The sequence below is a fragment of the Eptatretus burgeri genome, chromosome 14 (genome assembly GCF_056783735.1).
Source record: "Eptatretus burgeri isolate ZD-2024b chromosome 14, Ebu_testis_v1, whole genome shotgun sequence".
Lineage (NCBI taxonomy): Eukaryota > Metazoa > Chordata > Myxini > Myxiniformes > Myxinidae > Eptatretus > Eptatretus burgeri.
The window spans coordinates 20,633,631-20,661,467 of record NC_140974.1 but is presented as its reverse complement, the minus strand read 5'-3'; the positions used below and the strand labels follow the sequence as shown (position 1 = coordinate 20,661,467).

The window sequence follows — 27,837 nt, the reverse complement described above, 5'->3', positions numbered from 1 at the left end:
ACTTAGCAAGTGGTATCCTTAACGTCCTTGTCCAAGTTCAGGGAGGCAAATATATGATTTATCATCTGATCCAAATCAGAGGGAACTTCACAGGACATTGCCCCCTGCTGGTGGCAGTACACTGCTATATCATTGAAGTGAAGCATTCTTTCAAACAGACTTAAAAAGGTAATCACGTTTTACTCCACCCCATTATCAACATAGAGTGGTAGACAATAAACATGCCGACTGATGCAATGGACAAAATGTCTCCGGCACGTATTTGGCAATCAAATGTCTCATGCCATCACCAACCAAGACTAGCTTTCTTTGGACTTATGGCCAACAAGCACCACTCATGGGACATGGTTAAAGCTCCAAGCTCAGATTCTGAACGAGTGGAGAAGGTTAAAATTATATATATATATATATATATATATATATATATATATATATATATATATATATATATATATATATATATATATATATATATAATAGTAATAATACTCATAAAGATTGACTTTCCAAGCATGTGATTGTCCAAAGCAGAGAAAGGTTGATGAGATTGAAACAATGCGACAATCCATTTGTGCACCAATATGACAGCAAATGGACAGATGACCACCCAACCACGACAAAAATCAAGAAAGCTTCAAAGTACATGAAAAAAAGTTGTAAATTTCTATTAGCCTTTGAGAAATTTTATGTCCCAAAGGTGGGAACCAATTACCGTGAGTCGCGAGAGAGAGAACAAAACACCCAAGGACATCAAGTGCGATTTATTTAATTTAACACCACCAAAGGAACAGGACAGAAGACAAGTAAAGCCGACATCAGGCTGTTCTTGGCACAGCACAAACGACTACAGGAGAGCAACATTCGTACATGCGTCTGTTCACAGGAAATCACGCAGCAAGAAAATCGGAAGCAGGGGCTTTTTAAAGCATTCCGAGATATCTCAATGCAGAGAAATCAGGAGGAAATAGGCACCATGAATGTGGTTACCATCAATGTTACAGGATTCACCCCGGCAGTAGATGTGACGTCAAACATAAGAATCACTGCAAACAGCCAGAAGGCTAAGTGAACAACGGTGACCGATTGTCCCAAATGTGATGGTATAGTATCGACCCAACAAGCAGAGTTTACAACAGACTTGGAATAAGCCACCAAATGCGAATATAAAATTACCCATATTTACTGCAACACAACTTCAAAACATCATACCCTGTTAGCAAGAACAAACTGGTGCAATATTGGCTTTTGAAGCTCATCTCAAACCATGGTATTCACCTGAGACAGGTTCCTTTCATACTTTTTATACAAGTCATGCCGGTGAGATCACATCAGCTTTTGTATTTGTACCTGATAGAGTTAATTTGACTTGGTAACCCATTAACCCATCAAACAGTTTAACCACTTTGTCTCTACATTTGAGGCTTCCCTTACATGAGGGAATATAAGTGGAACAATAAGACAAAGGAAGATAAAGGAGGAGGATGGAGGTGTAGGTTGAGATGAAGGGGAATGAACAGCACATATGGGAGGAAAGTAATGGGGTGGGTAGGTGGGGGGGTTTAAAATTTCTCCCATTACATAATATGTAGACTCCCCTTTACCTGCAGTAAGAACTGTACAACGACTGCGATTCATTTTAAATCGATCAAACTATGTACAATCACACCAACCACAGGCAGGTTGCCAAAAGAGAACACACACAGCTCAGTTAACGAGGAAAAAAAAAAGAAGAATAAATGAATGAATCTCAACTGCACACTTGTGGGCTGCAAAACTTCTCGGACAAAAATCAGCCATTGGTACACCAGTGGAGTGCATACCAAGCAGTAAAGCACCGGTCTCAAACTGGCAACGTGGCCACACACCTCAAGATGACGAAAGGAAACGCAAATCTGAGCAGTGTCCCAACATGTAATCATATGGCCCTTTAGTGAAGACGTTTGACACCAGGAAGTGGGTGAGGTGACCCTTTCAACAACGCCCTTCCAAGGTAGATGAAATGGGAGATGAAGCCACCTGGTTTGGTAAGTCAATTGTGTGAACGACATCAATGGAGAGTGGGCTTTGATTACGCTTTATCTTACTGTCCATCTTGCAAATGCTCACACACCAAGTTCAAGACATCATCGCATTCATCACCAGTGCGTCCAGGCATGACAAGGCTGGCTGGCTCTCTTTCACCTGGAGCAACCCAAACAGCGCCAGGAGCGAGCCTCGTCTTCTCTCCGGCATCGGTGGGACCGGCATCAGCTGTCCAATGGAAAACGTGTGCAGCATTCCAAGCAAGAAATCAGGGCAAGAGAGATCAAGAGAGATCAAGAGAGAGGAATAGCAAAAAAAAAACAAAAGAATAGATTTTTAATACTGGGGAAAAAAACAACAATAATAATTATTATTATTTAAAATAAAATTATTAATCTTACCTTGTCCAATTTGTGACAATGCACCAACCCATCGTGTCCAACGTAGAATGTAGAATAAGCGTCGTACGTTCTGCAGGGGGTGCGGATCGGAAGAGATCAGATCCTAAATTTTTGAAAGACCATTTCAAATTACGAAAGTATTCTTAATTGTCGGGACAATTCCAAACTTGTGTCTTCATAGACTCAACTGTACAAACATTCGCCTCCTTAAAACCAATTAAAAAACAAAAACCTTTGTTCTGCACTTCTCCCATTTATGGAACAATCTTCCAGAGATCATTCTTTCTCACTCTTCCCTCCAGGGAAGCAGTGCACCACCACCTCATGGCATCACCCATCCCGACCCATGATCTACCCCCATTTATTCATTTGTACGTAGCCTGTGGCTGGTTGACTGCATCATTTTTTGGAGGGGCGGCTGTGCCACTGAGGCAATATCCCAGTTACCAGTAAGCTACTACTCATTTTGTCGACCTCGTAATGATAGTCAACCCTACCTGGTGTTAATTCAACAGCCCGACAGGGGTTTAACTTCAAAGACAAGAGGATCTTAAGCAGGCCACCTTAACCGTTAAGCCAACACCAGGTCTATTTACCCCCATTAACCCTTCCTAACCCAACCATGTTACTTGCGAGTTTCAGCCCTTTCTTTCTTTCTCTCTTCCTTGTTCATTATTCCCTTACTGGATGTGCCAAATTTTGTTAATTAGGCAACAAGATTGTTACTTATTATATTGTGCCCAAAGGCAACGGTCCTCCACTGTCAATTTAAATCTTGTCGGAAAAAAAAATCAATTCAATCACAAACAAGATCGTTTGTTCTCAATTTAAAATTTGTTGCAAAGTTTTACAAGTTCAAAACAAGAAAAAGAGCAATCGGAGATTGCAAACCCTCGCCAGGACTTCTTTTGAGTCGTGTATTTTTATAGGTTTTCGGGTAAATCCAATATGGCTGCCAAACCATGTGACCAATGACATAAGTGTGAACCTTTTGTTCCTCGGGGACAGGCAGTCATACTTAAAAGATTTCACCTCGATCTGTTCAGCCACTTCAGAGAAGATTTTTGAAGGTTTAAATATATATATATATATATATATATATATATATATACATATACATATACATATACATATACATATACATATACATATATATATATATATATATATATATATATACATATACATATACATATACATATACATATACATATACATATATATATGGCTGCCAAATCACATGTCTGATTACTTCAACAATTTTTTTTTCTGTGGACCATTTTATCCATAGATGACCTTCAAAAATTTTCATTCCGATTGGATGTGGCGTTCTGCATATGCAATTATGACGTCATTTAAAAAAAACACACACATTCCCCATGAGGAGAACTTGCTATGTGCCAAGTTTAAATTATTTCCTTGGTGTGGCTTCAGAGATAGAGGTTCAAAGTTTTTCCAGTTTTCCAATATGGCTGCCACACCACGTGACCTATGATGTCATAATTATCATTAAAACATTCTACACGAGTAGTCGCACCAATGGTGAAAATTTGGTCTCAATCCGACAAGCGGTTTCGGAGAAAAACACGAAAGTTCTGTGCGGACAGACATACAGACAAACAAAGACAGACCCAAATGCAATACCCTCTCCAAATCCTTTGGTGAGGGTAACTATAAAGAGCAATCAGACATTGCAGACCCTCACCAAAACTTGTGTTGTGTGTGTTAATAAGAGACGAATTAAAGAGGTTTCAATACATAATTGTATATGTATAGTCAGTCTCCGGTTGACGAACACAATGTATTCTTGAAAATGTGTTCGTAAACTGGAACAATAAATCCCCTTTAAATACACGCAACTGCCTGGTGTTGGCTTAGCAGTTAAAGTGGCTGGCTTGGGACCTTGGGGTCCTGAGTTCAAGCCCTTGTTTCATGTTGGAGTTGAACACCAGGTGGAGTTGACTCAGCCTGACATCCTGTTCAGCCACTTCAGAGAAGATTTTTGAAGGTTTAAAATATATATATATATATATATATATATATATATATATATATATATATATATATATATATATATATATATATATATATATATATACATATATATATATTGTTGCAGTTGTGGAAATTCGCAAACCACCATTCAGGTCCCGGAGGTGAGATATCTCTGTAAGTACATGTGTAGTTAGCCCCAAACCCGTTGTTTAGAGGGAATAAATGCGATTCATTCGGGCTGCGACGCTTTGAGATAGCAGTTTTTCTGTTCTATCTTTATTTTGAACCAACCACGCTCCAACCATCACACAACAACAACAACGCCAACAGCCACGATCTTTACCTTCACAACTCGCTCCCGCAAACATCGCATCACCGCCATTCCAAACGGCACCATAGCCATAAACCACTTCCATAAACCCTACACCACCTTCACCTCTCTCCTTCTGCGGCCATTCCCGCACCACCTGTGAGCACCGAGCGTCGGGCTGTCCTGGGCTCGTACAAGATACGCGCCGAGCCGCGAGTGCAAAATGCGGCCTTTCCAAGGAGAATTCGGATCAGGAATGCTACACGCCCACTTCTGATCCGTCCAATCAGCAAGCGCGGGGCGGTTTGGCCCCGCCTCCAGGCGCGTCTGTGTGGAATCGAGATATGCAAATTCTAGGATCAGGGGAGATTCACGCCCCTTTTTCTCCGTCCAATGGGCGAGCGTGGCTCCGCCCCCGAGCTCGTTCTGATCCGGAAATTTGCATATGGGTTCTCCTGCCGGCCTATAAAGCGCCGAGCGCAAGGCGAATCTGGGCAGAGTCGGTTTTGGAAGAACGGAGAGTGGCAGAAAAGCGAAGAGAGTTTTGAGGCAGAGTCAGTTTGGGAAGAGCGGAGTGGAGTCGGTTTTCGGCAGTTGGCTGAGGAGAATTGGGGGAAGAGTCCGAGGAGCTCGGGTCCGAGGCAAGGAAGTCGGTGACGAGGTCGCGGTGGAATCGCTCGTCACGGGACCCAAGCAAGCCAGCTATACTCTTTCCCCAGAGCATCAACAATTCCCCACCCCCTTTTCCCCACGCGCTGAGATAGTGCGAAAAGGGGGCCCCGTTCCCACCCAACTCCAAGCGGTGCCAACGAAACCCGCGGAGCACGAAGACGGGGCACCACCGCGCTGCGACATTTGCGGCTTAGCACGAAGACGCGGGTAGGACCCGCCCGGTCTCGTGGACCTGACCGCTCCTTCAGGTCCCACGCAAATATTGGCCCACAGGCCCCGTCTGCCCCCTTGTCTTTGAGGGTGGCCTTTTCTTCTGCTTTTGAGAAAATGTGTGTCAGCGTCGTCTGTGAAGTAAAACTGTTTAAGTGTTGCCGTGTGCTCGCGTAGTCGGTAGTATCTCTGCGTCATTGTTTCTTTTGTAGCATTTGATATATGTGCATTCTGTTTGGCTGTATATGTGTGCTCTCTGTGTGCCGCGGAATAAATGTGCATCATGTTGAAGTGTTTTCCCGTTTCGCTTCGTCTTTTCTTTAATTGAATCTCCATATAGTTTCATGTAAAGGGTTGGTAGTGGGCTTAATACGCCCGATAATTAAATCGGAACCGTCGAGGCCGACGATAACACCGCTCGGTTATCCCGATAGTACGGAACGGATCGCTTAAGCGGCCCGTGTCCGGAGTCGACCTGTGGCGAGGTGCGATCGCCCGGTCTACCCTCCGCGTGGGTATTTAGGTAGGTCGAGTTTGGTGAACAACCCTATCCCACGCGGGTGGCCGATTGGCACGATCGTGGTGAGGCCGAAAGGCCCACCCGTGACTAGCTCCCGGCGTTAGTCCGAGAGGGTCACGACAGAATTGTCCGTCCGGTGGGCGACGTGCCGCGATTCGAGTCACGTGGCCGTTCGCACGCCGGCGGGCGCGAATAATATTATATTATATATATATATATATATATATATATATATATATATATATATATATATATATATATATATATATATATATATATATATATATATATATATATATATATATATATATATATATATATATATATATATATATATATATATATATATATATATATATATATATACATATACACCTGGTGTTAGCGCAGTGGTTAGGGCAGCGGCTTGGGATCCAAAAGGTCCTGAGTTCAAGCCCCGTTGGGCCACTGAATTAATACACCAGGGGGGGTCGACAGCCTGTCATCCTTCCGAGGTCGGCGAAATGAGTACCAGTATACTGGGCCGGTGTATACCCCGGTTAAAATAGGTGTACCACATCCCTGTGTCGTAAGAGGCGACCAGGGTTGCGTCAGGAAGGGCATCCGGCGTAAAACATGTGCCAAATCACTATGCGGATCATACGGATGATCCGCTGTGGCGACCCCTAACGGGAGCAACCGAAAGAAGAAGAAATATATATATATATATATATATATATATATATATATATATATATATATATATATATATATATATATATATATATATATATATATATATATATATATATATATATATATATATATATATATGGCTGCCAAACCCTGTGACCGATGACTTCAAGAATTTTTTCATTACATCATTTTAAATTTTCATTACATTTTTTCATTTCATTACATTTTTGAGGTCGGCAAAATGAATACCAGCGTACTGTGGTAATAACCATTCGGGGTAACCTGCGTCAGAGCGGCGAGCCATCCAGGACTGTACTCTTTGCCAATGAAACTGCATCGGCCGCTCTATGCACCTTTACGGCGTGAAAGGTGTTATGTCATGTTTGTTGGGTAGATGGAAGAATCCCATAATGAAGATGGGATTAGATAGCATAGCATGGTCCATGGACGAGTAGGAGTCGGGATGTAAATCGATGTAAATCAAGTCGGGAAAAACTGAGCTCAAGATCGTTTACATGTCACCACACAGGGGGTGATGCTGTGTTAAGAAGGTAGGGTTTACGGCTAGTTTCTCAGTACGTGATTGCTCCATGTTACCTTTTTCCTATGTTTTTGCACTTACAAAGCCAGCTATAAAATGGAACCACGTTCTTCAAACAACAGTCCAACGTTTCCGAGCAGGCAAAAACCCCAACTTCGCGGCTTCGTACTGGCAGGCCACACCCCCAAGCCTGAGGATTGGTCGGTGCGACGTCATGAGGATGATGATAGTGTGGAGACTGCGGTCAGAACATATAGAACCTCTGGCTTCTTGCCACGGTCAAGAAGGCAACACTATTCTCGTTGTTCGTGCTGTGAGAATTTTCTCGCATGCTGGAACATGACGCTGGCCGTTGCCTGTTCGGCTGAGTCATGAAGTTTGCATGCTTTAAGTTGGAGAGAAGGAGAAGTGGGCTATAGAGACAAAGGGCAGTTGGAAGCAAAGCGTGAGGCTCTTGTCCCTCTTGGCACGAATAAATAGTAGCATAATTCTCGTTGTTCGTGATGAGGTTAATTTGCTGGCATGCTGGAGTAAGACACGAGCCATTGACTTCGGCTGGGTTGTGAAGTGGACGCTTTGAGGAAGGAGCGAAGAACGACGTGTCTCTTGGCCTTATCTCGGAGCCTCAGCAATTGCCTTGTTGTATGATCAAGGAGGAACCATTTGGTGTATGGACCTGGAACTTAGAGGGAGCGGTGTGGCAATCTTGATCGGGAGAAGAAACTGTACGGCACTTCGAGGACCCTGGTGTTGAAGACCATAAGCACGAATTACCTCACGTACGTGACGAGGAGCAATTTAGCACCATTTTGCTGTGCGTTTCCCCGCACGGTGGCTACGCGGTTTCAAGGATTGCCAGGCTCCTAAAAGATAATCTCTGGAAACGCAGCTCAGTGCCAGAACAAAGGGAGGATTATATTTTATCTGTTCCCTTGTCAGTTTTTGTGACCGAGTGGAGACGTCTCAAATTAGGTTTTAGTTTACCTCACGTTTCGATTTATTTTCATTATAACCTGTTGATTTTATGTTCAATAAACCATCATTTGTTGAATTAACTTGTGGGTTTGAGGATAAACCCATGTGCAACCATTCTGGTGGGCACCTCTGCAATTTCCCATCCCACGCCATAATCTCCAAGGATCTCGGCTGTTCACCTCCAAGTGAAAACCGTTTGGCTATCCGTCCAGGTCGGTGTTAACCTGACTGAACACAACTGGGTCAGGACTGGGACATAACCTTACCCCCTTGGACACGACAGTATTGTTAAATACATGTAATGTGATTAAATGGTTCCCGAACACAAATTAAACTATTTTTCCATAAAAACGTTATTAAATGCATTTTTAAAAATAAAATGAAAATGAATACATTGCTGTTTCTCACCAGTAAGCAACCCCAGAGAGAATGGCACATGAAATGGTGGAAGAGTGTTTGAGAAAAGCCCATGTGAATTATGGTGTGAATGGGTAATTGACTCTCAAGGTTTAATTAACTCTCGATTTCCTGCATTTAGTGCTGCAGCACTTTATGCTCAAAAAACGCCGTGTTCGTGTGAACAGATCGAACCACTGTTATAAAGTATAATGTTCATATGAACGAGTGTTCCAAAGCCGGGGACTGCCTGTAACTCATGTTCGAATGGTACATAATTGATAAAAGTACTCGTGGCCCAATAGTACGTAATTAAGACGTACAGGTGTTCCAACAGTACATAATTAAAATATGTACTCACATTTAAATAGTACATAATTAATTGATGTACTGAGTTCTAATGTGTAATTAACAGACTAACTTGTGTTCCAATGTTGCATAATTCATAGATGGCATCACATTTCAACAGAAAAATAATGGACACATTCTGTGCGGACAGACAGACCCAAATGCAATACCCTCTCTTCTGGCGAGGGTATTAAGGAATCAACTGTTCCCCCACCTAACTCCTCCTCCTCCCTCTCCCCCTTCCAACCCGTGTTCATAACTTATCTAAACAACCAGACAAAAGGCAACGAATACTAGAGAAAAAGGGCCTTCAAATTTCGGATGAATAGGTTACCGGTATGAGGACGCCTTGCCCCCCTTGAAGAAGCAGAGCGGAATGACATGGAAGGGAAGAGCACGTAATCGCCAGCGTGCATGCACTGTGGAGTCGTGTTGGCTCACATCCAGGCTGAGCACTTCAACCTCAGCAGTGATGAAATAGAGGGAGCATACGAGGCGTGCAGCTTGTACACAAAGTCGGTATGCCAGCAGGCCCCTGCATTGTAAGAGAGGTAATTTCGAGCACAAGTGCATGACTTGCACAATAGTTAACATTAAAATAATTTCAAAGCAAGTGCTAAGCAAGCAAATTAAAACTATCACGAAGACAAAATATACAAATAGAAAAATAAAAACACAATGTGTGTCTTCGGCATAATAAGGTGCAAAGAACAGCTATGAAAAAGATAACTTACCAAAAAGGCCTACAACTAAATTTTTTCCAAGTTGTATCAGCAACAATAAAAATCGACAGAAATAAACGAACAAAAGACAAATGATGATAAAAGACAAATGACACTGTTTGTGAAGTCGACATGCAAGCTACGAGCGGCAATGTAGACTGGTGAGTGAGCGAACAAGTTGTGAACTTAATAATCAGTACCGTATGGTTAGATGTAGAATATTGTTGATAAAAACCAAGTTTTCAGAGTAAATAGAGAAGTTGTGGCTCGAGACAAAGAATCTTGGAAGCTGCAAGAGAATACACAAGACAGTGCGCAGATTACACAAGTCAAAAATAAATAAATATATAAATAAAAAAGCTCAATCACATATAATACTTAGATGATTTCAAATATCCAAAACCTAATTAGAACTGTAGATGGAGTCAAGAACAGATGTAAAATGGCTTCGAATTTTTTACTTGGTATCCGACTCAGTCACAAGGAGCACCAACAGTGGTTGGCCTGGTTGGGGATCCCATCTGAGCACTTATGGGGATCCCAGGTAGAACTCCCATATTCCCCACAGCATGGGGACCCCAGGTAGAACTCCCATATTCTGTACCAATTTGCCCATTGTCGACCATGTCCTTGTTCTGCATACAATACGTGTCCATGCTTAACAACCCTCGGATGCTTGAAAATGATACCAACATGTTACCTCTTCACGAAGGGCATCGTGCATGTTGGCAAGGTGTTCCTCCATGTTGGAATCACCACTGGACTTTTTCGGGAGGTCCGGGGTACTCGAGCAAACCAGTAGTAGTTCATTTTGTGGCGAGGCAGCCTTCAGAGTCGGACACCTTCATGATTCAACGGGAATTGAGAAATTCGTGAGATAGGACCACAAGTCATGTGCATTTGTCAATGATGTACTTTGTAAATTATGCAACAAAATAAATTGTTTAGCTAATTAGGTCAACCACACTTCCTTCAACATTTATCCATCATGCGTTGAATAATGATGCGTCAGAATTCTGAGCAGCAAGCATGCAGGCACCTTTTGCATGTTCAAACGTGTGATGAGGTGTCCTACAGGCATGTGCGAAGCAGAAAACCACTGGACTAGGTCACCAGCTCACTTTGCCTAGCGATGCGATGCAATGCAATCTTGGCGCAAACGATAAAAACCACGATTTTGTTCTGGTAAAGCTAAATGAACACACCTTTTTCCTTTCTGCAAACGGGCCAATGAAAGTGCAGCCATTTGAACATCTGTCCACACTGCACAGGTCGTTGCGTTAGGGGATACAAGCAACGTCCTTGCCAACACCTCCACACACGCATCAGTAATTGCACGACTGATCTTTGGGTCCTGCCATATTCCAAATGTGTCCGTGGCATGCCTGATGACTATGTCATCGAGACACAGGGCTGGGATGGTGCTTGGGGGAACAAGATTCAGCACTGAGGGTTGAAGAGGAGAGAATAAAAGGAAGCTCCTTGGATCGGATCTCTGTTGGGATAGAGAGTCAAACAACAAAGAAACTTAATAAGGAAGCTTCATAATCTTTATTTATTCATTTTAAAATTAAATCATTAGCAACAGATTTTTAATTTTTTATTGTCTGTCTGTCTGTCTGTCTCTCTCTCTCTGGGACAGGGAAATATTATAATTTCATTGTTCTCTATTCAGCTACAGCGATGCAATCTTCGCTGATTATTCGTTTAGCTTGAGCAATCGAAGCACTTCATCAAATCACTTGTACTTCCAATATAATTTCCACCATCTTGATAGATATTCAAAGATTGTTGGGTTGAGCCAATGGCATGGCAGAGGCAAAATAAAAAAAATGATAAAACGTCTCGATGTTAAAGAGATGTGCCTTTGAGAAATGCAACATTGATAACAAGTACCTAGAGACAATAAATGGTGTCATGTCATTCCATTCCCAAGGTTCAATAACAAGTAACTGGTAACCCACAAATATAAAATGAAATAATAATAATAAAAAAGGTATGCACATTTGCTTCACGTAGTGCATGATCACTATGGAGTTTCAGATGAATATCTTTAATGTCAGATTTGGGCGAGGTTAGAGCACATGTTCCGGATGATGGCCCTACGATGCAGATACACTCCAATTTGATGGTAAAAAATATTTATTATTCTGACATTCAGCTGTCGTGATTGAACAGATTTTGAGATCAATGACTTGTGGCCTTCCTCGGTAGACATTGTCCTTAAACATCCAACCCTGAACTCAGTTTGAGTCTTGAAGGATTTAGTTCACAGGTCGATTTTGAGTGAAATGATTTTTATTTAGTTGTCCATGGTATGTTTAATAAATAAATAAATAAATAATAAAGGGGGGGCATCTTAACCAAATCAAAAACTGCTGAATATACACAAACTCCATAATTTCCCACCTGCAAAAAGTAAGAGGATATTAGTATGGAGTAAATTATTAGATTAAGGTTGCTCGGTACCAGCTGTTTTTTTGTGGTCACCCCGTATACGACATTGACAAGGCAGTGTGGTCGACCAAGTATCCAGTATAATGTCAACATCACAAGGACCGTTATGAAGTTGTGATGTAAAAGTTTGAATGTAAAATGTATATTTATGTTCCACCCGTGTCTTGCCTCATGCAAATTTATGCTCCGCCCATGTGTCGAGTCATCTCCGTTGGGAGGGGTGCAGGGCTTTGGCTCTTCCCTGGAACGGTGTGGTTGTGTGTGGAAAAGCACGGTTTTCACCGTCGCACTTGGGGTGTTTTAAAATAAAGTGAAAAGTGATTAAAACCTCAGTGTTGGTAAGCTGCATGAAGCATTCTTTCTTCAAAAAAAAAATCTGGGCACAGAAGCCGTTCCAGGATAGGAAAAGCCCGACTTCACCCGAGCATCACCGGCGTGCAGACAGAACCACCATAATCGAGCTCACTCCACACATGGTCTGTCGCTGGCTCCCAGGGTTCGCCCAACTCTTCCAGGTCTTCGCTCATATTGAAGGCCAGAGAAACAGCAGCCAAGGCTTCCGCCAGAGCTGCCATGAGATGTAAATCAGACAAGCAACAGATACATCATCTCGAAAAGCTGAAGTGGAAGGAAGACGCTATTGGGACTCAGACCTGTTTGGAGGTGATGATTGATGCTCTATGTTGGGACGAATTGAACAATATTTCGGCAGCTGTATTACCGACCTCTGCAGAGGTGAGAATGCTGTTGTCCAGGTATACCACGTCTCCGCCACCATCCATTCTATCTGAAGATGATACTGAAGGTATTCCACTGGATATCTGGGTACGTGCTGACCCAGCGACATGATTCAAGTCAGTGTCATTTCAGGCAGACCCTCTTTCACCAGCCATCAGCACGGCAGCACCAGCATCCATGGAAAACTCATCAACATCAAACATGTCCCACAGGCATGTTTGTTTGCTCAGTATAACACAATGCTCCTGGTCCATCGTACGAAACTCACCAGACAACTAATGCCTTGCACACAACTGGAGTGAGGTCATCATTCTGCAATGCTACGCGTCACGGTTGCACATCGCCTCCACTGTTTTAACATGCCCTGCTGCAAGCTCATGGGTCACAAATCCAGCTCTCGTTATGGCCGTTCTGTATCCCACGGTGTACAGGATACTGACCTTAAATCGCCGTCAAGTGGGATTACAACTGAAAACCAATCGGGTTATTTCTCACCAAATCCAATGTACACCCATGCTGTACCCACCTCGGCTGCAATGACATACACCACACATCAGGCAACATTACCAGTGTCTAGCCATTCACTATTGGGTCGGGTCGAGACGTCAAGTCATCATATCAATAATGCCAAAAGTGATTCCTGCCGTGAAGGCCTGTGTAAACTGTCTCATCGAGATTTTGTTTCAAATAGGATTTTGGTGTTTGAGGATAAGCCTGAGAAATTCAGGACATGACGTGCGACCTTCCAGAACGTTATCAAAATACCACCGCTAGCATCTGATGAACAGCTTACCCTCATGGTTCAACATATGGCTGATGGTTCAGAAACCAAAGCACGCGCAGAGCAACTTAATCAAATCTACATTTCTAACCCTGATGTTGGTTTGGAGCATGTCTGGAATCAACTTCAAAAAAATCTGTCTTATGAAGGTATTCATCGCTGGTAATCCTGAAAATAAAAAAAATAAAAAAAATCTTATGCTGTGTTATCTTAAAATAAAATAGAAATCTTATGATGACCAGTCAAATCGGTCGCTGGGCCACAGCGAACTCTGACTACTTCAAAATGTCAAATTATAATCTAGTTCCCTATGAACTCAAAACCTGCTCTGGAACTGTTGCAGCCATTGGTGAGCATCATTTAGCCCCCCCCCACCACCTCAATCCCAACTCTATCCCCTCTCTGCCCTCCCTCCCCCAAGTCAACTCTGTCATTCCCTCCCTCCCTCCCCTTTCCCAACATCTCAATCTCCCTCTTCCAACTCCATGCACCCTCACCCCAACTCTTTCCCTCTCATTTCTTCCTGTTCTTAATGTTACACAAATATACACGGGGAACTTTGGCACACGAGAAGGCCATTCAGCCCATCATGCCTACGTTGTTCCTGTCCACGTTTGTCAAGAACAATGTTAAAAGTAAACAAAGATTGAATATTAAATTCACAATCACTTCCCCCTTTCTTACTATAATTCACGGACAGTGTTTGTTTGTCGCGCTACTCCTACAGTTGTGGGCCAATTCCATCCAGACTTGCTACACTGGATCAGCATCACCCGAATTAGTGTATGAGGGTGTTTTTTTTTTTCTGGGGGGAGGGGGGGTGACGCAAACTCTCCATGAAAATGTGTATCTGTCGAGTCATCTCCAGGTTGGGGATGGTACTACAAGTCTGCACCATTTACAGTACATATCCTTTCCCCACATATTCAAGTGGAGTGAGGCGTTTTGAATTACAAGCAAAAGGTATGTTTTTGCTTCATGCATGCAGCTTCTTGGGGGTTTTTGTATTTTTTTTTTCCTTAAACAGAGCTTTCAGTTGCCTATACACCACCCAAATAAAGGTATGCATCAGAAGAATGTGTTGCATGCTTGGAACAAGATCGCCCGTAGGGTGGGTATTCTGCTCGTATAAACAATGCATGTCGCCGATTATGTGCGTTTGTGGCCAACTGTGTTCAAAGTATCCATAAAAGTACATCACCTTCTCAATTAGAAGTAAGTGGCAACTGACATCAGCCCAGCAGACCTGGCCACTCACTCCGTAAAAGCCTACGACCTGATGGAGTCATTATGGCTGTCTGGGTCAAGATTTCTCTGGGATTCCGACCTACTCATCAAACCCCCTTTTCCTGCTGTGGAGTTGGTTAACGATCCAGAGTTTCATTCCATAACCGTATTCGCTACCAAGCATGAACGTTCATTGGGTACATGTTTCTCAAAATGGAAATCTGCGCTCAAAGTGTTGCTATGTTGGTCCACTTTATATGTTTGTTCAAGCTAAAGAGGCAGCCAGACAATCACGATGGCTGACATGACTACCAACAACTTCCAGTTCATGTGATGGAGGATGGACGGCTGCAACGATCATAATTGGCAACGTTCATTGTGAGTCCTATGCCCCGGACATTCACAACCTCACCAACGGGAAGCACGTGGACAAGTCCAGCATCCTGCACAAATTGAATCCTGCCGTAGGTGATGAAGGAATTCTGAGAGTCGGTGGTGGACTCGACCGAGCAGATATAAGTGACAATGAGCAACATTCAGTCATACTACCCAAACAGCTTCACGTTATGACCCTTGATATACCTCAGTATCATGATAAAGTTAATCATCAAGGGAGACAATTCACAAGCGGTGCTATTTTCTCCGGTGGAAATTGGATTGGTGGTGGCAAGCATCTCAATGATAGTCTACCAAACAAGTGTCATGTGTCGTAAACTCCGGAGGAAATGTGTGCAGCAGCAAATGGCTGATCTTCTTCATCAACAACTTCTACCTTCTACTCCCTCTACTCACATTGGCTTTGATGTTTTTGGACCGTGGAAGGTTCTCACCCATTGCACCAGTGGCAGAGTCTCCTCTGGAAAATGCTGGGCCATATTATTTACCTGAACGTCAATAAGAGCAGTGCACAAAGAAAACAATGGGAGAACTACATCATTTATCAATGCACTGCATTGCTTCATGGATATCTGTGGGCCTGGAAAATATTACTTTCAGACTGTGGAGACGGTTGGGGCTTAAATGTGCTAAATGAAGTTCTGAAGGAAATGGAGAAAAAAAAAAAAAAAAAAAAAAAAAAAAAGACTATCGAAAGATACCTGATGGACAACAGAAATAAGTAGAAGCTCAATCCCCCTCACCCCCTTCAAGCATCCCATATCGGGGAAATGTGGGAATGAATGGTCCGTGTGTGTCATAGAATCGTAGACAATTCTCTTGGAGACAAACGTTTCTCAAGCCCATGAGCTCCTTTTTACCTTCCTGGTGAAGGTGTGCGTTATCGTCAATGCTTGTTCACTTGTACAGATCCAATGTCTACAGACCGGTGTCTACAGATCCAGACGTGCCAGAAATTGACACCAGCGGAACTACTTACCATGAAAACAACGCCTCTTCGTGCACTACCAGGTGATTTAGGTCGTCCGACAGACATCTTCGGCTATCAGTGGCTACGTGTACAACATTTGGCGAATACCTTCTGGTCACGATGGGGCAAAGAATATCTACCGACCCTGAAACCCCATCCATGGTGGCAAGTCAAGAAACACAACCTTTGTGTCAGTGACATCGTTCTGCTTAAGCCAGATGTTCACACGAACGAATGGCACCATGGACACGTGATCGAGACATGGTCCAGCGCAGACGGTCGGGTTCGAAATGTGCGAATCCACATCATGGAGGACGGCAAACCCCAAATCTACCTGCGACCCGTAACTGAGGTCATGCTGCTTATACCACAGGTGGAAGAGTGAAATCCTTCATGTTCGATCGAATGTGAATTTCATATTCTCATGTTATTTTCAGCCATGTCCCGATCCGTTAGCCATGGTGTAGTCGATGAATTTCGTGACTGTATATGATGTATTATGCAGTCAGTTTATTTCATTTTTGACAAATGTTCAACATTTTTGATAATGTTCAATAATAATTTGACAATGTTGAGCCAATGTGGCTACCCCAGTTCTCGTGTTCATGTAATTATCTTTGCTCAATCAATTGCAATAGTGTTTATATAAAAACCAGGTGAACAGTGTGATGTAACCAAGTTTGAATGCAAAATGCAAACGTATTGTTACGGCTGTGGAAATTCGCAAACCACCATTCAGGACCCATAGGTGAGATATCTCTAAGTACATGTGTAGTTAGCCCAAACCCGTTGTATAGAGGGAATTTATGCGATTCATTTGGGCTGCGATCCTTTGTGTTAGACGTTTTTCTATTCTTTCTTTATTTTGAACCAACCACGTCTCAACCGCCATCACACAACAACCACCTTAATCACCACGCCAGCCATAGTCACCAACTACAACCACGCTCCAACCCTCAAACAACAACAACAACGCCAACAGCCACGACCTTTACCTTCACAACTCAATCCCGCAAACATCGCATCACCGCCATTCCCAACGGCACCATAACCATCAACCACCACCGAAAACCCTCCACCACCTTCACCTCTCTCCTTCTACGACCATTCCCACACCACCTGTGAACACTGAACGTTGGGCTGTCTCAGGCCCGTTCGGCGATTGGTGCCGAGCGCACCGAGCCGCGAGTACAAATAGCGGCCTTTCAGAGGGAAAATTTGGATCAAGAACGCTACACGCCCACTTCTCCTCCGTCCAATTAGCAAGCACGGGGCGGCTTGGCCCCGCCTCCAGGCGCGTCTGTGGGAAATCGATATATGCAAATTCAAGGATCAGGGGAGGTTCACGCCCCCGTTTCCTCCGAACAATGGGCGAGCGTGGCTCCGCCCCCGATGTCATCCTGATCCGAATATTTGCATATTAGCTGCTCCTGCCAGCCTATAAGAAGGCGAGCGCAAGGCGAATGAAGTCAGTCAAGTCGGGTGGTGAAGTCATCGGTGTGGGAGAGCGAGTCAGTTTTGGTTGGAGAGTGGAAGAGAGCCAGGGGAAGAGAGTGTCATCGAGAGAGTTGGGTTCTGGAGTCGGCTGAGAAGAGTTGCGGGAAGAGGCAAAGGAGATCGGGTCCCAGGCGAGAAGGTCGGCGACGAGGTCGCGGTGTGGGATCGCTCGTCACGGGACCCAAGCCAGCCAGCCATCTCCCTCCCCCAGGGGAGTAAACAATTCCCCTTTCCCCCACGCTGAGATAGTGCAAAAGGGGGCACCATTCCCACCCCACTCCAAACGTCGTGCCAACGAAACCCGCCAAGGAGCACAGCCACATCTGCAGCTCGCCCGCCAACGAGTCACGAGGACGTGGGTAGGACCCCCCCCCCCGGTCTCGCGAACCTGGCCGCTCCTCCAGGTCACGCACACAATTGGCCTTCAGGCCTGTCTGCCCCCTTGTCTATGAGGGTGGCTTCTTTCCTTTGCTGTAAATGTGTGTTGGCGCTGTCTGGAAAGTAGAACTGTATAAGTGTTGCCGTGTGTGCGCGTAGTCGGTAGTAACTCTGCGTCGTTGCTTTTGTTTTGGTTGCTATATGTGCATTTTGACTGTATGGCTATTATATATATATATATATATATATATATATATATATATATATATATATATATATATATATATATATATATATATATATATATATATATATATATATATATATATATATATATATATATATATTGTTACGGATTCGCGCCCGCCGGCGTGCTGACGGCCACGTAACTCGAATCGCGGCACGTCGCCCACCGGACGGACAATCCAGTCGTGACCCTCTCGGACTAACGCCGGGAACCAGTCACAGGTGGACCTTTCGGTCTCACCGCGATCGAGCCAATCGGCCCCCGCGTGGGATAGGGTTGCTCGCCAAATTCGACCTACCTAAGTACCCACACGGAGGGTAGACCGGGCGATCGCACCTCGCCGCAGGTCGACTTCGGACACGGGCCACTTAAGCGACCACCGAGCGGTGTTATCGTCGGCCTCGACGGTTCGATTAATTATCGGGCGTATTCAGCCCACTACCAACCCTTTACGTGAAGCAAGATGAGGATTCAATGAAAGAAATGACGAAGCGAAGCGGGAAACAGTTCAACACAAAGCACATTTATTCGCGATGAACGGAAAGCACACATATTCAATTCCACCAAAAGCACATAGAAAAGGAAAAGAAACACAATGCAATTTTACACAAAAAGCAAATGCGACAATGCAGATCTAATACCGATTACGCGAGCACACGGCAACACTTATACAATTTTACTTCACAGACGGCGCCGACAACACACATTCTCAAAAACAAAACAAAAGAGAACCCTCAAGGATGAGGCGGGCCTGAGGCCGAGACCGGGTCGGGCCTACCCGTCTGGTGATGAGACGCGGAGCGGCGATGGTGCCTCAACTCCGCAGGCCTCGCGGACAGTGTCTGGTAGGGGGTGGGAAAGGGGCCCCCTTGGTCGCACTATCTCAGGCGGGGGGAAACAGGAGGGGGTTGCTGATGCTCGGGGGAAAGGAGGATTTCTACTCTGCCTCGAGTCCCGCGACGAGCGTCTCCACCTCGACCAGGTCGCGCCGTCGGCCTCCCTGGTGTGCAGCTCCCGGCACGACGCGAGCACCCCCTCGTCTGCCCACGCCGCCTCTCCACAGCTCCGTCCTCTTCGCTCCGACTCCAACGCACACGACGACGACGACGACGACCAACTCCTTCTTGCTTCTTCTTCCCAACTCCACCGGCTGCGAAGTCTTAACTCTCTTGACTTGACGAACGCGGTCGCTTATATAAGCCCCGTGGCTTCGCTCTCTCATCTTTGACCCCCTGCCTTCGACCTTTCACCTCGCTCCCCATTGGTCCGAGAAAAAGTGGGCGTGAATGCTTTTTGATCCATAAATTTGCATATAGCGACCGCCCTCCAACGCCCTGGAGGCGGGGCCAAATCGCCCCTCGCTCACCGATTGGACGGAACAAAAGTGGGCGTGTGTCGTTTTTGATCCGTTTTTGGAGCTGAAAATCCGTGGTTTTGTACACGCTGTTCGGCGCGCGCCCTGCACGAGTCCAACACTGGTACCCACAAGCGGCGCAAGAACGGTGGCGATGCGACGGTTGCGAGGTGTGACGTGAAGCGGCACCGCGGTGGGTGGTTGATGTTGTGGTTGGTGGTGGTAACAATGGGGGTTGGTCCAAAATAAAGATAGTAAAAGAAAAACGGCTATCCTGAAGAGTCGCAGCACGCATAAATGACATGTATTCCCACTAGACAACGGGTTTGGGCCTAACTATACATATACTTACCGAGATATCTCACCTAAGGGACCTGAATGGTGGTTTGCGAATTTGGTAACCACAACAATATATATATATATATAAATAAATATATATATATAAATATATATATAAATATATATATATATATATATATATATATATATATATATATATATATATATATATATATATATATATATATATATGTGTATGTGTGTGCTTTCCGTGTGCCGGGAAATAAATGTGCATTGTGTGAACTGTTTTACCGTTTCGCTTCGTCTTTTCTTTATTGACCCTCCATCCTGCTTCACGTCAAGGGTTCGTAGTGGGTGCAAAACGCCCGGTAAATAATCTGAACCGTCGAGGTCGACGATAACACCGCTCGGTTATCCCGATAGTACGGAACAGGCCGCCCAAGCGGCTCATGTCCGGAGTCGACCTGCGGCGAGGTACGATCGCCTGGTTTACCATCCGCGTGGGTACTTAGGTAGGTCGAGTTTCGCGAACAACTCTATCCTACGCAGGTGGCCGATTGGCACGATTGTGGTGAGGTCGAAAGGCCCACCCGTGACTGGCTCCAGGTGATAGTTCCCGGAGGGTCACGACTGAATTGTCCGTCTGGTGGGCGACGCGGTCGCGATTCGAGTGACGTGGCCGTCCGCACGCTGGCGGGCGCGAATTTGCAACAATATGTTCTACTGGTGTCTTGCCTCATGCATAGTTATGCTCCATCCATGTGTTGCATCACCTCCGCTGGGAGGGCGCAGGGGTTTGGCTCTTCCCGGTCTGGTGGAATGGGGTGGTTTTGTGTGGAAAAGCATTGTTTTTACCGTCACACTTGGAGTGTTTTAAAATAAAGTGAAAAGTGATTAAAACTTATCCGTGTTGGTAAGCTGCCGAGAGCCTTCTTTCTTCAAAGAATCTGGACAATGAGGCCGTTCTCGGATCGAAGCCATCAAATGGAAATCCTGTATTTGTACACGTAACCAAAGTTCATAGCTCAACCGATTTGATTACATAGAAAGTTAACAGCAAACTCGCCTGCAAGTTGTCATGTGACCGGCTCACAGAAGGCTCGACTGACAGGGGATGAACACTGGCTGAAGGTTTTGAGCAGACGGTGGTCAGGGATGCGTGTCGCACTTGCTTTAGAGCTGGAAGGGACATGACTGCAAGGAGGCCGCTACTGCAAAGGCGGGACACAGGACTATGGAAAAGAGAGCAGGACAAAAAAAAATAAAAGAGGATAGTGACACCAAATACAATGTTAAAATCAATTTCCATTCCTTAAACAAAACCTCTCAAAAGTAAGCACAAGGGGCATACCACACATCGGTAAAGACTATGAAATAGGAAGGGGATGGAGGAGCTGGTAATGAAAATGTAAAATATTTTGGAAAAATAGGAAGCAAGCTACCCAATCACATTAAAAGGGCAAGTGAGAGTTAAAACAAAGAGAGATAAGAGAAAGATATTGTTAGTTGAGAGGTTGTACGAGTAAGAGGAGGAAAGGGAAAGGATGCAACAGGGGTGTGGGGAGAGCATTGAAAAACAAAAACAAAGTAGTGCAATCTTTGAATATGCAATTGTTATCATGAAGTGGGATAACTGTGATGGAGTTGTAAAATGTGTACAAAACAACAATATCATCAGCAAATAGAGAGCAGCCCACAAAATGACAATGGCTCTGTGCTCTTTGCAGGTTAGTAAGCAGCGATCTTTAGCAAATAAAACCACAATATTTATCAAGAAACCTGATGGAAAACTGTTCAGTCCATTTTGGACATTGCAACCAAAGGTAGTGTTCGTCTGGAGAACAAAATAATATTTGCGATACGGTGAGGCGAAGAGGGCAATTGGTGCGACGACATTTTAGAGCTGTACTTGGGACAAGAAGGGCACCAGATAGAAACACAACACTGTACTTTGACTTTACGTGAGAGTTGAAGAGGGAAGTGCTGTACTCGAACCAAAGAGGCATTGATGACTACCATCTTGCACAACTAGAAGGGTTGAAGCATTTCGAGCTACAATAAACCAGTCTCAGAGAAATCAGCAGAACCAGCAAATGACGTACACGGTGAACTAAACCTCCACAGTAGAGTTTGATAAACTCGTCGATTTGTACACAAAGTCAAGATTGCCAACCTGTCAAGATTTTTTTAAAATAATCTTGACACGATTGTGTTGCGCTGGAGGAACGGCGGCAAGAGTGCGAGCATGAGCATTACGGGTGGGGTTTCGGATCCTATGGAAGGCCACAAAGGTCATGGCGTTTCTCAGATTTATCAACCGGAAACTGATTTTATCCTGCCTTATGCCTTGTAATAAATGTGATCAAAATGTATCGGATTTGTAAAACAAGCCAAGTGTAGCAATGCAGTTATAAACCGATTATATGCCAACAAATGATTTCAAGCTTCAGAGTTAGACTTGAGAAAAACAAGATATTGTGCAACTAAGAATAATTATAACTGATCTACTACATGTGCACATCATTGTACTGCTTTGTTGACTTTAGACTTGAACAATTCTTTTGGTGATTTCTATACAACATACGAAACCTTGTTAGCTAGTTTTACTTGTACAATGGATGACAGTGTACCATTTGCACGAACACATGAATGGGTTGGTGTCTCATCCTGTTTGATGAGGCCGAACTCTCTCTAACTCTAACTCTCTCTCTCTCATTGCAATGTAGGATATAAATCAAAATCAATTTAACTCCTTTTGACAGATACATGAATCTGTACGAAGTAACAAAGTTAACATCTGATATGTAATCCCACATCATTTCAATTCTGTGATAGTTTGTCTTCCTCCTCTTCATACATTAGCACTTTTTACCCAGAATGCATCAGGAACATCATGCTTCTCTCGAAGTCAGTAATCTATCTATAATTCCAGCAATGTGTGTGTGACCGCTGTTTCTCAACAACCACTGGTCCGATCTAATTGAAACTTGCCAGGTATATTGCTGGGGACCTGAGTATGTGCCTTTTCAAGGTTTGATATTAATCAGACAAGTGGTTCCCAAGTTATTGCCATTTATTTACCAAACCAATGACAGGACACGTTGCTGCGTAGGCATGGCCGATGGGGAAAGGGCGCCTTAGTTACCAATGACAGGACATGTTGCTTGGCGTTTTGCACCCACAGTATCAATCTATCTATAATTCCAGCAATCTGTTTGTTTGCCTTTCAAAAGGTTTGAAATTAATCGGACAAGTGGTTCCCAAGTTATGGCCAAGTTAGAGCGCGTTCCCCATTACGGGTTACGACGTACGGACTTCCGGATAGTGATGACTTACTGTTTCATAATAATTTCTCGATTTCTTATGCGCATTTATAAACAGTGCCCCCAATCCAGTCGTCGTTTACGAGAGCGAAGGAACGGCCTGTGTGGTTGTTGTTTCTGGCACGCGGTTTGAAAGATTTTATTTTTTGCACGCACGGGCACGCGAGAGCAAAGTAACGGCCTGTGTGGTTGTTGTTTCTGGCACGCGATTTGAAAGTTTTTTTGGGGGTTTGTTTGTTTTTTTTTGCACATACGGCCACGCACTAACGAAAAAATCTTCTCTTGCAGCTTTTCTATTTGTCCAGGTGTAACCAAAAGCAAGTCTGAACTTTGCAGAAAAAATGTCCCACAAGTCAAATGCAGACTCTCCCTTCCTTTCAAGAATCTTACACAATCAAAGGAGAATTAGTTTGTTTGGTGGTTTGTAGTATTCTAAAAATACACCTTTGAGACATCTAACCTATTTGATGGCATCCAATGGAATGAACCTACTAAGCAGATTTTTGAAGAAGACTCGATTTACATTCGTGACCAGGTATATCAGCAAACGTACTTCAGCCGCATGATCTTCAGACATAACGAGCAGCCTAATGAATTGTGAATATGATCCATGTTCAGATTTGAAATAGCTTCACAAAGAACTGTAGAGTTGCAAGATTCTACACACAACTTTGTCAAAACGAAGCCATCGAACACCGACATACCTGACAGCCTCATCGAAATCACAATCACACAAAACTCAAAATTATTTAAGAATACGTTTAAGTTTTGTGCTTTTATCACACCGGTTGCATGATTAGAAAATGAATAGTGACAAACTATTGAGATTTCAAACGCACGATTGCGGGGGAAAAAAAAAAAGCTTTCCACGTTTCCAGAAGGCCGAGAAACCTGTGAAATTAAGTTGTGTGGTTGTGAGAGGGTGAGACCGGAGCTAAAATCGTGAGCCGGTTTGTCTGCACAAAGCATTTCGATCGAAGCAGCATTTCCAGGGACACTTCCATGAAGAATATTCTTCAGCGATACATTCGCGATGAACACAACATGATCATCGGTTTTGCCTTTCTGGTCAATCTTCCGTGACAGCGATCGGTGGGAGGCTCGAAGACCTTCAAACCGTTTCGGTGCTCATAATTAAAGTTGCCGAGGTCTTTCAGTCGAACACAGTGCCTCTCAATTGAAGTACATTTCTATGTAGCTCTACCTTGTCACAGAGCTCCGTTCAAACTCTCAACAGATGGTGAATATCGTCCGACTCTTCGGCTGTTCAGAGACATCCTTAAGTCAGCATGGGCAAAAACTGCTGCTATTCGTTTTCCAAAAGTTCCTCTTGAGATTATACACATACAAAAAGTGTGGTGGAAGTAAAATAAATAAATACTGCATCCCAACCTCCCAAATAAATAAAACAATCATTCTGTTGGCCACCATGAAGGGAGCGTAGCACTTGTGGGAACTCTACCAATTTATACAACCTTCTACACCTTTGTAAGGTCAGGCAACTCTCAGAAACACCACCAGAGGGAAGGGGAGAAGAGCACAGCAAGTTCCCCACCTTTGTGGACCAATGAGCAAGGTCTGGCGAATATACCTCTGCATCAGGTCATGGCTGCACCATGAGTGGCCGATACCAACAGGTGCCTGCACTCCACACCATGGGGTCATTAGACAGGAACTGCAAATGGCTGAGTGAAGAGTATTACTCACAAGTATAAGTTTCTGACCGAGAAGCATCAGTCGAGCAAGTCAGTCAGGACCGACCAAGAAGCACCAGTCGAGCAAGTCAGCCAGCACCGGCCGAGAGAGTCAGCCAGCACCGGCCGGGAGAGTCAGCCAGCACCGGCCGGGAGAGTCAGCCAGCACCGGCCGGGAGAGTCAGCCAGCACCGGCCGGGAGAGTCAGCCAGCACCGGCCGGGAGAGTCAGCCAGCACCGGCCGGGAGAGTCAGCCAGCACCGGCCGGGAGAGTCAGCCAGCACCGGCCGGGAGAGTCAGCCAGCACCGGCCGGGAGAGTCAGCCAGCACCGGCCGGGAGAGTCAGCCAGCACCGGCCGGGAGAGTCAGCCAGCACCGGCCGGGAGAGTCAGCCAGCACCGGCCGGGAGAGTCAGCCAGCACCGGCCGGGAGAGTCAGCCAGCACCGGCCGGGAGAGTCAGCCAGCACCGGCCGGGAGAGTCAGCCAGCACCGGCCGGGAGAGTCAGCCAGCACCGGCCGGGAGAGTCAGCCAGCACCGGCCGGGAGAGTCAGCCAGCACCGGCCGGGAGAGTCAGCCAGCACCGGCCGGGAGAGTCAGCCAGCACCGGCCGGGAGAGTCAGCCAGCACCGGCCGGGAGAGTCAGCCAGCACCGGCCGGGAGAGTCAGCCAGCACCGGCCGGGAGAGTCAGCCAGCACCGGCCGGGAGAGTCAGCCAGCACCGGCCGGGAGAGTCAGCCAGCACCGGCCGGGAGAGTCAGCCAGCACCGGCCGGGAGAGTCAGCCAGCACCGGCCGGGAGAGTCAGCCAGCACCGGCCGGGAGAGTCAGCCAGCACCGGCCGGGAGAGTCAGCCAGCACCGGCCGGGAGAGTCAGCCAGCACCGGCCGGGAGAGTCAGCCAGCACCGGCCGGGAGAGTCAGCCAGCACCGGCCGGGAGAGTCAGCCAGCACCGGCCGGGAGAGTCAGCCAGCACCGGCCGGGAGAGTCAGCCAGCACCGGCCGAGAGAGTCAGCCAGCACCGGCCGAGAGAGTCAGCCAGCACCGGCCGAGAGAGTCAGCCAGCACCGGCCGAGAGAGTCAGCCAGCACCGGCCGAGAGAGTCAGCCAGCACCGGCCGAGAGAGTCAGCCAGCACCGGCCGAGAGAGTCAGCCAGCACCGGCCGAGAGAGTCAGCCAGCACCGGCCGAGAGAGTCAGCCAGCACCGGCCGAGAGAGTCAGCCAGCACCGGCCGAGAGAGTCAGCCAGCACCGGCCGAGAGAGTCAGCCAGCACCGGCCGAGAGAGTCAGCCAGCACCGGCCGAGAGAGTCAGCCAGCACCGGCCGAGAGAGTCAGCCAGCACCGGCCGAGAGAGTCAGCCAGCACCGGCCGAGAGAGTCAGCCAGCACCGGCCGAGAGAGTCAGCCAGCACCGGCCGAGAGAGTCAGCCAGCACCGGCCGAGAGAGTCAGCCAGCACCGGCCGAGAGAGTCAGCCAGCACCAGCCGAGAGAGTCAGCCAGCACCGGCCGAGAGAGTCAGCCAGCACCGGCCGAGAGAGTCAGCCAGCACCGGCCGAGCAACACCAGTCGAGGCGATTCGCGCCCAAGAGGAGTATTCGAGCACATGAAACATGTTAATACAAAGTGAAAAAGCCATTGTAGTTTTACATGAAGGACTCACCAATCGATGTGCGAATCCTTGGAAACACAAACCGGTCACATTAATACCCGATGTAAAACACGGCACAGTTTACCGTCACCGAAACAAGACAAACAAACACAGGACGACATGAACCCAACACATAACACAAGTACACACGAGTTTCCCCTTCTCCGTGACCCCACTCACCTTCCCGCCGGGGCCTCCCTAACGGTGCTCGCATACATTTCCACGGAGCTACACGGCGCCCACGTCGCACTCAATACCACCACTTACCGTAGGCCGCAGCCGAGAGACTGAAGAGGATAAAACATCCGGCGGACGCTGAGCAGCTCGACCGACTTGGAGGAAACGCGGAAAGCGCGGGATCCGAGCGCCATGCACACATTCATACATGAAGGGCGGCATCGAGCCAACACAGACACGATCATAATAGAGAAGACTCACTTTAGCACCGCGTAACATGATTGGTCACACCTACTGCGGCAAGTTTCGTCCGCTCTGATTGGTTTAGAGCCGTGACGTAGTGAACTGGAAGTCCGCGCACGTGTTCCGACTTTGGGATACGGATAACATTGAAAAGTACAAAAGGTTTCAGCGATCGGGATGAAGCTGAACGTTTCATAATAATCCGAAATGGCGATTAAGATACACACAAGGAAATCAGAGACACGTGGAGGCCGTTCAGCCCATCATGGCTGCGTGAACACCACACCAACCCGTGAACACCACACGAACCCGTGAACACCGCACCAACACGTGAACACCGCACGAACCCGTGAACACCACACGAACCCGTGAACACCACACCAACACGTGAACACCGCACCAACCCGTGAACACCGCACCAACACGTGAACACCGCACCAACACGTGAACACCGCACCAACCCGTGAACACCGCACCAACCCGTGAACACCGCACCAACACGTGAACACCGCACCAACCCGTGAACACCGCACCAACCCGTGAACACCACACCAACCCGTGAACACCACACCAACCCGTGAACACCGCACCAACCCGTGAACACCACACCAACCCGTGAA

At 45.9% G+C, this 27,837-nt stretch overlaps 1 protein-coding gene across 4 annotated transcripts; it reads right to left on the bottom strand.

Annotated features, from left to right (window-relative positions):
- Positions 1–746: 746 nt before the first annotated feature.
- Positions 747–27,615, bottom strand: C14H6orf136 (chromosome 14 C6orf136 homolog). 4 transcript variants are annotated; one of them, XM_085853911.1, is made up of 9 exons: positions 27,236–27,615; positions 25,011–25,096; positions 21,199–21,364; positions 10,993–11,282; positions 10,488–10,629; positions 9,988–10,076; positions 9,400–9,600; positions 2,424–2,493; positions 747–2,250 (listed from the first exon to the last, which is right to left on the bottom strand). In XM_085853911.1, the coding sequence occupies exons 1-9, from the start codon at positions 27,251–27,253 to the stop codon at positions 2,116–2,118; spliced, it is 1,197 nt and encodes a 398-aa protein (XP_085710037.1). In that variant the 5' UTR covers positions 27,254–27,615; the 3' UTR covers positions 747–2,115. The 4 variants fall into 4 exon arrangements, with proteins under 4 accessions (XP_085710037.1, XP_085710034.1, XP_085710036.1 ...); XM_085853908.1 differs by having other exon boundaries at positions 27,065–27,280; XM_085853910.1 differs by having other exon boundaries at positions 21,199–21,343; positions 27,065–27,280.
- Between the last annotated feature and the right edge of the window lie 222 nt (positions 27,616–27,837).